Genomic DNA, 12,238 nt, shown 5'->3' with positions numbered 1-12,238 from the left:
CTTTCACTACCGGTCCACGGAGCCAGCAGTGATAGTCCGTGACTATCACTTCCTGTTACTCACTGTCGGCTCTAAAACTGGCAGTGAAGGGGGTTTTGAAGTCGGCAGTAAAAGGGGTTTATGTAGTAGTGAACCTATCTAGGACCGGTTTGTACAAATTCAAAGAATATTCTACTTAGATCCTAAATGAGGTAGTGTGCCAAAATCGATCGCACCACGCTATCCAGAATTGATACATCCTGATCGTCGCTCGTTGGGGTCACCTCTCGTGGGCTATTGCATACTGCTCTCCTCTCCCATCACTCACAAGGCGGTGGCTTATATCTATCACCACCGCCACTGGCCCTGTGTTGCCTTGTGTCGCCGCTCTCGACTCCAACACTACTTCCTCCCATATGGGATACTAAACTCATAAGTTTTTGCATTCCTGTGCGTAACGTAGATGCACAACAAGATGTTTAGAAAGAGAAAAATCAAACTACTCATTAGTGTAGCTTGATATGTGGCTAATGGTATAATGGTCTTGTTACTCTAATCTAAATTACGAGATAGAAGATGACCTATTATCTATGATCTAATAGTGGAGAGAGATAAGACTGGATCCACTATCAAATAACAGAATTTATAGGAACGAAACCTTTGGACACCTCCTATACACAACGGGTTTATCATAGCCTATGCGGATGCGGGTTTGGGTTGGGTCTTGCTCCAACCAAATCCAATACATTCTGGCTCCCACTGTTCAGCTTGCAATTTTATTTTCGCACCAATTGAGCGCGGAAGCAAACCCGCGAAAACCAATTCCCAATTCAGGCAGAGGCAGCCTCGCCTCCGCCCAGATCCGCGCTCCGGCGGCCCCCCTCGTCGTCCCTCCGCCCATCGCTCTCCCGCCCCAGGCCGCCGCTCAGTGCCCCTCCGCCCTGTGCCCCCTGTGCCGCCCGCCGGCCCCACTTCTTCGTCGCCCGCCGCCGCCGTCGATTAACCCCTCCCTCCTGGCGCCCGTTGCAAGGTGAGGCTTCGAATCCTTTGTGATTTCCTCCAAACATCGCTCAATTGCTGAAGCAAGGTAGGTCTTTGAACCGATTTACCCAATCGAGGTACACACACATACATACACACCCTATACCCCGCAGGCGATGTTTCCACCATGATTCGAATTATACCCGGACGCCCTGTGAGACGAATTACTATACGCTGCTCGTTGATGTGACGCAAATTGGTCCTGTAGGAATAAGAGTAAGCAGCAGTGATCCTGTCTGCTTGGTGAGATGCCTGGTTATTACGACATTGATGACATCCTCATGGAGGAGGAGGTAACTAAGGATGCCTGCTTTATCTTCTCTCTTGCATTCATTCTTGTCTTAATAGACGACCTGAATATGCTTCTGCTCTGGCTGCAGCTTATTTCTGTTGTTTTTCAAGTAACTGCAAATGGCGTCGGCCTGCTAGATCCTGGCGCCGAAAGTAACTGTGTAAGTATCAGTCTGATGAATTTTGTGCGCCGATGTTTTTACTGCTAGGGTATATAGACCTGCTTAAGACATATCGAGCAATTCCCCATGTCTCCTGATAATTCCTGAATGGGGTTGTTTAGGAATTATGCAGTTGTTAAACAATGGTTAGCTGAGAGGCTCCTTATGTAGTGTTCTCTTTTTACCTGCTTAAACTTATTTGGAACACCACACGTTTTCTTAATTCTTATTGGCGTGGCTGCCATATTTTTCATGAACCCCAACTGGTAATTGGATGCTTTGCATTGTGGATACCTTTTATTCTTTCTATTGAAAATGGAACTAGGGATGCTTCTCTTGTTAAAAAGGATGATCTTAGTCTTTTTTAAATCCAGGTAGAGAAAGGTGCTAAGGTGGACCTCCCATTTTGGCTTGCGCATGGGCTGCTGTCTCTGGAACAAGCGGTGTCAATAAATCCACCTCCATGCTTCACACAGAAGTCGGTTTGCAGCGTCTGTTATTGCATTGCTGCATACACAGAAATTCTTAAAGAGAAACAGTATAGTACAAAAGAGCATATAATATTCTTAGTTCAACAAATGTATTTAGAATTTCTTCTCAAGAGCTTAATTATGAAGGGATCTGGCTGATCTTGCCTCAGTTGTATCCTACTGTAGTTTGTCACAGAAATAGTATTGCATTCATGAACCCTTTTTATTTAAAAGTAGGGCACTTCAATAGCGCCAACCTTTATTGAAGGCTATTTGTGGGCACTAGGAACTGATCCCTGGTGGACTGGTTGCAACTCAATTGCATTATCATACCTTAATGAACGAATTTGTTTAAGGCATGATTCTTCCTGACGAGGAAAACACTATTCAGTTACCCTGAATATTCAAATGACACTCAAAAGTTTGTTTTTCGCATAATGCGTGAATTTTGGGTATTGAAAAGTAGAATATGAAACAAAAGTTCCGCAGTTTTTGTTATTTGAATGCTAATGTAAAAATGATGCATTAATGCAGAACACGGAAGGAGATCCAAGCTGATGCAGCCTGTGTTGATTTGAGGGTTCGGTGCCCTTACTTTTATGAGCTAGGATGCAAAATAGTCCCTTTGTAAGTCTTCTTTTTTTTACCTTTATCACATACAGAATTAGGTTTTTTTGGTTCTTAAAAAAAAAAAATACAGAATTAGGTTTTTTTGCAGTAGTTCATTTACATTTCTTTTTAAAATCATAAATTATTGAATCTCGTTGAGCTTTTCTTATATGATGTTTGTTAGAATACCTATTCACTTGCTTTACAGAGTTTGACCTTCTTTGGCCCTTGTTCAATACAAATGATTAAATTTCTGGCTTGTCTAATCAGAATATTCAGTTCTATATGCCTCCACCTAACATGCTATAAGTCATAACTCTGACATATAAACCAGTTATTACTAGTGACGTACAGTTTTAAAAAGTCTTACTCCATGTCATCAGGCAGCTTTTTTTTTTTTGAGAACCTGCAAAAAGCTGTCAGTATAAAAAGTTCTAGCTATTTTAGGCATGCCCCCTTTCAGGGAGGTAATATACACTTTTTAAGGACGCGTTATCATAAACTGTCATGTCATGGTCCCCTAGTCAGATGCCTATTATTGTTTTGCCTTTATGTTTGTAGTTTCTAGAACAATTATGGAACGTTTAAACCTTAGATGCAATATACTGATGTGAATGACTGGATAAGCAATTGGTGGTACCACTTGAAGATGGGTGGTTCATGCCCTCCATGTTACATTTTTAATTGGGATATCAGTGTGTTTTGTTGTTCCATGATCTCTGAGCAGATATGATATGTGCTAACAATTACAGTTCCATTTCATATCCTGGACTATGCCTTTTTGTTACGGTTTAGAGATCTGAATTTCCTAGTAGGAATCATGTAAATAATTATCAGGTTTATATTTGCTAGTGTTCCCTTTCCCCTTTCTGAATTAGAGATCTGAATTTCCTAGTAAGGAGAACCATGTAAATAATTTCCAGGTTCTATATTTGCTAGTTTGCTCTTTTGGAATTATGACTGACATTGATCACTAGATGATAGAACTGGCCAAGCTCCGACAGTAGAGTCCACTTAAAGATAGAGTTTTTACTCTCTTTCTCAAAGTGATGTACTTTATTGCCTTAGTACAATGGGGTTATTAGCATTACTGAATGCATGCATGCACCTCGCCAGAAACAAAGATGACTGCCTGCATGTCCTTGTAACCTTTTTTTGTGGATTTCTTAATGAAAATTCTCGGACTCCTATAACATAAAGAAAGATCTATAATGCTCTTTTTTCTTAATTTTTTTCATGTTCTTGCATTGACAGGGTGAGTGACAAGAGCATTGGCCTGTTCTTGCGCTATGCATTCACCAGTAGGTACAAAGAGGTTCTAAGCAAGTCTCACAGTTCTTCCATGATGACAGTGCCCAAGTTTGTCCCGCGCCTTACCAAAGAAGAAACTCGTGGTCAGCAAACATCTCCTGTTATCCTCGTGTTGCAATTGTTTACAAATTACGACACTAACAATTACTGCTTACACAGCCTGACTCGTTATATTTTCATGAAGTGTTTGAATCTGCTAGGGAATCAATGGCCGCTTTCAAGAAATGGCGTGCTGGTGGTGTGAGGATGCAAAAGGCTTCCATCCTTGGCAGGAAGAGGAAGACGAAGCTGCCCGATGGGCCTTCTTCTACTCCTTGAACCAGGTTTAAGGTCTATGGAATAGAGTGCTTGAGCAGTTGAGCTGATGTATCATGTATGTACACTGCTTTTATCTGGTAGTACTGTAAGGAAAGAGAAAAGTAAATCGCAAATTTAGTCTGTGATCCCACATCAATGTACTATAATCTGGTGCACCGTTTGTGCACATCTGTGTAGTTTGACAGCAGGTCTGATCTGTCCATGCTTCGCAAGAAAAATGATTGCTGCTAAATCATGGTATCCTGTTCGGAATTCATGTTTTTTTTGAGCAAGTTTCATGAGTTCAACAGGGTATCAAGCAAGCTTTGTAGTTTCAAGTTTTGAGTAAGTTTCAAGAGAGTTTCGGAAAAATCTGCTGTGGATGATGAGTCAACAGGACGGTGTTACCTAGTCCCGTCGTTTTGGTTTCGTTGCTTGTTTGTATGGAAAAATAGCGCCTTTGTCTATAAAGCAGCAATTCAGTGCTGCTCCAGGATACATTTGAGCTGAAGCTTTACATACACGGCACCTTTGCAAATATATGAAAAACCCAAAGTGTCATGCAAAATGCAATCTATATTTCCAGATGGGCAGCACGGCAAAGGTTTTAAGTAATCGATATGAAAATGCAGATTAAGTTGGTATAATAATTGTGCAAGGCTTCTTTTCCTCTTCTTTTGTGTTTCTAATTTCTGAAGGGCACGTAGGTATCAAAAGCTCAGATCGCTGGTGCACGCAAAGAACAACCATCTCATGGGAAATCGACGAACAATCTGGTAATCGTGAAATTGATGTGGATGAACAAATTAGTTTTCTCAGGAAATCAAAGTAAAAATATATCGGTGTATTTGCAAATCTAGCACATGTATTCGATTACTCAAATACCAAAAAATCGATTCTGGTACCTGAGCCACCGAAAACTCCTGTATTCGGTGCGATGGTGCCGAATACGGTGAACAGGGTCATATTCGGCACCTTAGGTACCGAATACGTATAGGCTGGCTGCTCACGTCGCGTTGAGTAGGTGCTTTCGGTGCGACGGTCGTATCGTGTCGCGCCGTTTCGCTTTTGTCACTTTTTTGAACCCACGCGTTGTCGTGTTTTGCTATAAAATACGAACAGACTGGTTTTATAGCACAATTTAGTTTTATCAGGGCATGAACGGATAAATAAAAAAAGGAACTGGATGAGTGAGTATGTGTAAATTTATTTCAACGTAATTTTATCGATATTTTATTATTTATTTAATGTATTTGTGTAGATAACTTTTTAGGGGAGTAACGTCAGGAGGATACAAAATCTAATTTGTCGAACAATAATAGTTGTGAAGTTCGATTATCATATAACCTGGTATAGACGTTACATACTCTAATAAACATTACATGGGATATGAGGTTTTTCCATGAAGTCACAGATAGGTGGGGGAGACTGGACAAATGAAACAAGAGGGTAGATTAGTAAGACAGTGCATGAAATTGTACGAAAAGTGTCACATTAGTGATTACGTTGCTATACCGGTGGGTATTCGTACGGTTCATATCGAGGCTTGTCGTACTGGTAGTTGGCACATATGAAGAAGTGTAGGCCATAGGTGTAGAAGATATCCTGGTACTCGTGAAGCCTATAAGGGTTGCCACAGAAGCACATCAACGGTTGGACCCTCTGTGAGATGAAAATCCCCCAATATTTCTTGGGTGGGTTTGGTGGAGCTGAGGAAGATATTGCAGTTGAGATAGCTGACTAATGAGTGGTCTATCTATGGATGAGGATGAGGTTATTTATGGTGGCTAGGGGTTGGTACATGGATTGAGTGTATGAGCTTGGCTGAGAGCTGGAGCATAGAATTCCCGATGAAAACTAGAAAATTTGTGCAATTGATGATTGACAGAGATTTTCTATGAAAGTTATTACTTTGTGTGGTCATTTGATTCTGTAAAAGTTCAGCAATGAGTTATTGTTACCTTTCCATGAAGGTATAGAATCCTATGAAATCATTCCCTGTGAAAGCTGTTCATTTTGAGTGGGTGTAGAAGTAACATCTATGCCTTTGTGATGTTTTTGTTGATCAATTATGTCTTTCAGGAACGTCTAACACAAAAGAGGAGCATTTGAATCAATGAAAAAAAGATAAGTAGGATGAGCACATAGGAAATTATGAATCTAAATGTGGGATGCATATTGGTCGGGCAACATCACTATTGTTCTTTGCCTCCTAGAGAAACCTAGAACAGAAGAATGGTCAGCTAGTACGCACACTCTGAGATACGTTTGATGCTACTCGTGTAAGAGGGTCCTAAGGTCCTCAGTGGTTATATGTTGGAGCAGAGCGGTTAACGCAAAACAGAAGAGTCTTGCGTGCAATTTGGCTACGACTTGGATTAGGTTGGTGTCCTTGAAGGGATAATCCTTCCCTTCATGCACAACCTATGATGAGGCATTAAGTGCTATATGGATCATTATAAGTGTTCATGAAAAGCTTGTACTTAAATATCCCATCATAGGTTTATTGATCCTTCACTGCAATATTATACCTTTGTACTAAAGCATGAATCCCTGATTATTTAAGAAACATTAAACAAATATTAAGTATCACAATTATTTGATAAAAATTACATATATTGTGTGCCAGAATTATTTGACAAACAGTACATAAATTAAAAATAATTAAATTCTCAATACATTGAATAATACATAATAGTAATGACTACGATATTAAAGTCAATAATACATGTATCGTTAACAAGTATACGTGCACCGAATAATTGCACTAGTAACTCAATAACAACAACATTGCATGCAATCCCTATGAGTGTACACGTTTCGTGGGTGTGTGGCCCTCATCCCAGTGGCCTGTGCTGGCCCTTGCCTCATGTTCCATTGCTCGTCATCATCAATGTCCTGCCCTGTGGAACCTACACTGAATGTGTATCCCGTCCCACTAACTTTGCCCTCCATGTACCATGAAGAAGGATCTTCTTGCGGTAGTGTGGATGCCCCTAGAACATGCGCCGATGGAGTCTGGTGTGCCGAAGGCTCGCTCTGCTGGTACCACTGTGAACCCCTAGGTGCATTAGGATATTAGGATTATTGTGCACTAAGAACCTTGGTGAAGCTGGTGGCCTGCATTGCAACAACCCAGTCAAAATCATGCGTGCCGCTTCAGTCAGGTGTTTGCTACGTGCAGTCAATGACGTCTTCATGATGAGTCGATATTGTAGGTGGAGGTGCCAGCGTAGCTTGAGGAGGTTATGTCCATTGCGAGGCCTGTGAACCTAGTGTACATTTTTCAGGCGTAGGAGCTTATGTGCACTCCTCGCGATGCTCTGAAGTAGAAGGTGCCTCTCGCGACTATGCTTGAACGGGTTCGTCACGAGCACTAGACGAGCACCTACTGTGGGAGGCATGAGACGGGTCCATGGCTGGTAGGTTGTACCCTCTCCTACATGGGGCACAACCACCTAGACCACATATTGCGGACAGGAAGCGGGACTCTCTCGTCCTCATGTAGTCCCAGAGAGGATTCCGATCCTTCCATGTTGATGACCTGCTTGCTTCCCCATAAACTTGCTTCGCCTGCATATGCATCTCGTACTCCTCTTCGGTTTATATAAGATGAGGGTCATGTCAGTAATACATAGGTGTAACCAATAAAAATTGTTATAAGTAACGCAACAATTACCACAACATGAAGAAGGCAGGCATGATCCCCCGGGAAGAGTTTGGGGCCTGGCTCTACAAGTCCGCTGAGTAAGGTGGCATGTGTGTGCAGACGGTACCACGAAAGGTACTCCCAGTACATGGCGTCGTCATATTGTCCAGCAGGAATAGCGACATCCACCGCAGCTGACTCCGTCCACCTCTATAGGTGCTCGGCATTCATGGATGCCTAGTCCCGCATGCCTCCACCCCCTTGTGCGCTCCTCTTGTACGTGAATAAAACAGTTATAATTTATTAACATGAATCACCAAATGTACTAATGTTACCTACAATAACACACTTACTCGTGCGCACGACCGGCGTCTCGTGGGGGAGGTACTGACACCACCTGTCGGTACCCGAATTGCCTCTCTACACACTCACAAGAATATACTTTCACGTTGTTCATGTACAACAAGAAACATTTGGTTATCTATAAGTCTGAGTCACGCCAACAATATGATGTTATGAGCCCTCCCGTCATAATTTCGGCCACTCGTGCCATATACCATGGATCTCACTCCACGAGATCGGTGCTAAGGACGTCCAATCACTGATCACCCGAGAGTAGCTACCATGGTTTTACTGTTGACTCTATCTCAGTATGGTATGCATCCACCGATACCCCCGTCGTAGGCCTTATGTCATCTGTAATGCCATCAGAGTTGGGGACTGGATAGTAGCTCTTGAGAACCCAAGGCTGACAAACTAGGAGGTAATCCTAGCTTTATAGCTATAAGAGGTGTAGGCAGCCTGTAACTAATCCTCTCTTCTTTGATCGCTGTGTTGCATCACACAATCCTCTGTACATGGCAGCTAGCACAACAGATCTCCATCTGTAAAATGTCGGCTCATAAGGATGTGACGTGAGCTGACTCACTAACCATACAATATGGGGGATGACATAATCATCTGCTGTGTTATAGAACATGATGCCTTCCAGTAGGACGTACAAGTACACCTCATAGTGCTATAAAATTGTAGTCTCGTCCGCATCTGGTGGGCATAGACCCAACTTTGATAGCACATGAATCCAGGACATGGAGGCCAACATCCTTCTTGTCATATTGCACATCAAACATACAAGAAGCAGATGGTCAATGAAGCTTGAATAGCACTACAATATTTGAAGTGCATTACATAACAAATAATTACCTTCCCTCGACATAACCCTTCCACTTCTCTTTTGCTAGTCACGAAACTACTAATGGGATGCCCCTGATTGACAGCCTAGTCAGCATGGTTACATCCCTCAATGTTACTGCCATCTCACCAAAGAAAAGTTGAATGTGTGCATCTCAAGACGCCATCGGTAGACGAGACCTGTGAGTAGTGGCTCCTCAATTGGCGGGAGAGGTGTCATGCCACCACCCGTCATGGGAGCTCCGGCCATCATGAGAGCAAAAAGTAGTAGTCCTGCCCATGCGAGTGACTCGTAGAATCGAGGGTCTAACACCTTAATCGTGTGGATATCCCGAGCTCGCAACGGAAGCAACTGCAAAAGGTATCCAATACATGTACTGAATTAGTAGTAAATTATCATGGTAATTAAAAATCACATATGATTGTGGTACCTGCTACCGTATGAAAATCATCCGTCCCCTATGGTTCTCATCGTACTGCTGCTGAAGAAGCCCGGGAAGACCACCATGAGCCATGACAATGATTTCAAGCTACATGGTTCAATAAGTAGCTGAATAATAAATTAGAATATATTATAGGCTCCATCGTTCAATAAGTATGTGAATAACAAATAATAATATATTACAAGCTTTATGGTTTAATAAATAGGTGAATAACAAGCTTCATGGTTTAATAAAAAACATTGCATGTGATGCTAGTACCAAACAATATATTACAAAATAACTAGTACAACTAATAGGTGAATAACAATTTAGAATACAAACTATGATTGCGAATAACTTCAAATAACAAACTACTTCAAACAACAAACTAAAATGCAACAACTCTAATACACTATAGTTCGATAGTGACCTAATTGTTTACTGTCAGGTCGGACATGTTCTTCTGTTATGGCCAGGCTATTTGCAAAGTTTGCATTTACGTAGGCCGTCAACAACATCTGCTTCATCCATGTCATCTTGCAGCCTCGTGGCTCTATACCTTCCAGGATCCATGCGTCGTGCTCGGGAATAAGGTACATGTAGCATCTAGGTCCTTAAGTAAGTGGTAAGTATTTTGGTGATTAATGACAACTGTATCATTATGACTAATGCATATGTTTTGAAGAGAATCAAATTTTTTTGTTCACAGTGATTGAATGAGTTTTCTTGGTCATTCATGGAATTCTATTGGTCGATCAAAGGACATTTACGTCAAGATTAAGGATCTTCTAGTTCTAAATGTCACAAGGTGATGAAGGACACTTAGAGTAGAAATAGGTATCACAAGGTGATGAAGGACACTTAGAGTAGACATAGGTCTATTTTTGTATTTTGACCGTACTATAAAGGGGGTTTAAGTGTTGTAGCTTGACCTAGTTGAGTCTAGACATAGTTAGATGCACACTTGTGAAATTCTAGCACTGCTCAAAGAAGCCCATGGGTGAGAAGTTAGAACTCAAAGTCGATTGAATTGGACGAGTTTCAGAAAGTTTGTTCTCACCGGATTGTCCGGTGCGAGAAGGATTAAACTCACCGAACTATTTTCTCTCTCTGTGAAGATTTCAAATGACCTCACCGGATTGTCCAGTGATGGGAGGAATTTTGCACCGGAGCATTTAACAAAAGAGTCATTTTTCAGAGAAATTTAAAGTTACATGCACCGGATTGTCCGGTGATCTAATGGATGCATACACCAGACTATTTAACAGAGGGACTATTTTTCTAGAGAAAATCTGAGTTGAACTGATCGGATTGTCCGATGACTTAAAGGAGTTATCACCGAACTATTTAACAGAAACTTGGTATTTTCGGAGGAAATGGATTATAGCTCACCAGATTGTCCTGTGATACTATGTGAGGAACACCAGAGCATTTTGCAACAACTACTGATAGCTGGCAGACCAGCGTGTGGAAAAAGTATTCTCACCAGATTGTCCTGTGTTAACAGAGGCGCGTACACCGTACCATCCGGTGTTCACAAAAAAAGTGAGTAGTTGGGCAACAACTAGATTTAGACCTCTAACCTATATATACCCCCTCACTTGATTTCATTCTTTCTCTTGCAACCCAAAAGCATTCATACACAGTGTGTATCATCTAGAAGTAAGGGAGAGTACTTGAGGTGATTTGCAAGTTCTTAATTGAAGATTAATGACTCCATTATTCAAGAGTAGCGAGTGTGCATCTAGCTGCTGTTTAGGCTTGATAGGGATCAAGTGAACCAGTTAGCTTGTTACTCTTAGTGGTTGCCAACACCTAGCCGGTTGTGGAGATTGGAGGTGTTCTTGGTGAGTTTTGGAGGTCTTGTGGGAGCCCCGGGAAGCTCGTGTACTTGGTTTAATGCCCATCAATCCGAAAATGAAGAAGTGACAATTAGTAGTGAGCATTTAAGTCTTAGCGACTCAAGGGGAGAGACATCCTTGTATGAATGCTCTAACAAGGATTAGTGGAGAGTACTAACTCTTCGATACCTCGAGAAAAACTCGGTTTCTCCTTTCCTTACTCTTATTACATTCCACATTTTGCTTCTAGCATTTACTTTATGCAAGTTTTAATTCCGCATTTTACTTATGTTATATATGCTTGCATGTTTGTGCTATCATTCTAGCTTGCTAGGTCGTCTAGTTGCTTTTATTCATTCTAGGCTAAGGTTGCTTTTTGTTCCAAAATTTGGTAGTTGGTTTAGTTTTTTTGATTAGTGTCATATTCACCCTCTCTAGGGCTATTAGATCTTTTCAATGGTATCAGAGCCTTTCAATTGATATCAGAGTCTTGTGATCTTGATAGGCTTAAAATTATAGAGCAATGGCCCCGAAAAATGGAAGTGGTGTGCTCTTGATAGCACCGACACACTACTTCTACATATAGAGAGCATGCATGCACTAGCCCACCATCCTACGCCACCACTAGCACAAAGTGTCACCACTAGACCATCATGTTACTAAACTAATTAAATAATCTAATTACACTGACTAATCAAAATCATGCTAATTACTATTATACAATCTATTTACTCTGACTAAACAAATAATTAATATTATACAAGTTCACGCTAATTACTATTACACTAACTAAGCAAATAATCAAATTCATATAATCAAACTAAGTAAATAATTATACAGATGTAATTGAATGGATTAAGCAATCTACTTACTCTAATTACTATTATTGCTAGAAGTATTAATTAAATATATAATTTAAGTACTTATTGTAACTCGCGCTACTGCTCCTCCTTGTCTCGGACTGATTCTCCTCTCC

At 41.2% G+C, this 12,238-nt stretch overlaps 1 protein-coding gene across 1 annotated transcript; it reads left to right on the top strand.

The window, feature by feature from the left end:
- The first annotated feature begins 725 nt into the window (after positions 1-725).
- Positions 726-4,452, top strand: LOC133898349 (DNA replication complex GINS protein PSF3-like). The gene is made up of 7 exons (XM_062339018.1): positions 726-1,009; positions 1,229-1,313; positions 1,401-1,472; positions 1,847-1,950; positions 2,477-2,569; positions 3,806-3,945; positions 4,047-4,452. The coding sequence occupies exons 2-7, from the start codon at positions 1,269-1,271 to the stop codon at positions 4,178-4,180; spliced, it is 588 nt and encodes a 195-aa protein (XP_062195002.1). The 5' UTR covers positions 726-1,009; positions 1,229-1,268; the 3' UTR covers positions 4,181-4,452.
- Positions 4,453-12,238: the final 7,786 nt, after the last annotated feature.

This window comes from Phragmites australis, chromosome 18 (genome assembly GCF_958298935.1).
Source record: "Phragmites australis chromosome 18, lpPhrAust1.1, whole genome shotgun sequence".
In the NCBI taxonomy this organism is placed as follows: domain Eukaryota; kingdom Viridiplantae; phylum Streptophyta; class Magnoliopsida; order Poales; family Poaceae; genus Phragmites; species Phragmites australis.
Note: the sequence above shows the minus strand (reverse complement) of the source record. Positions and strands in the feature narration are given on the sequence as shown.

Bases quoted from the DNA above. Each gene is read 5' to 3' on its own strand.
- LOC133898349 (XM_062339018.1), top strand. From the start codon at position 1,269: ATGCCTGGTTATTACGACATTGATGACATCCTCATGGAGGAGGAG. The intron at 1,951-2,476 runs GTCGGTTTGCAG...GCATTAATGCAG, and splicing joins CCTCCATGCTTCACACAGAA to AACACGGAAGGAGATCCAAG. The intron at 2,570-3,805 runs GTAAGTCTTCTT...TTGCATTGACAG, and splicing joins GGATGCAAAATAGTCCCTTT to GGTGAGTGACAAGAGCATTG.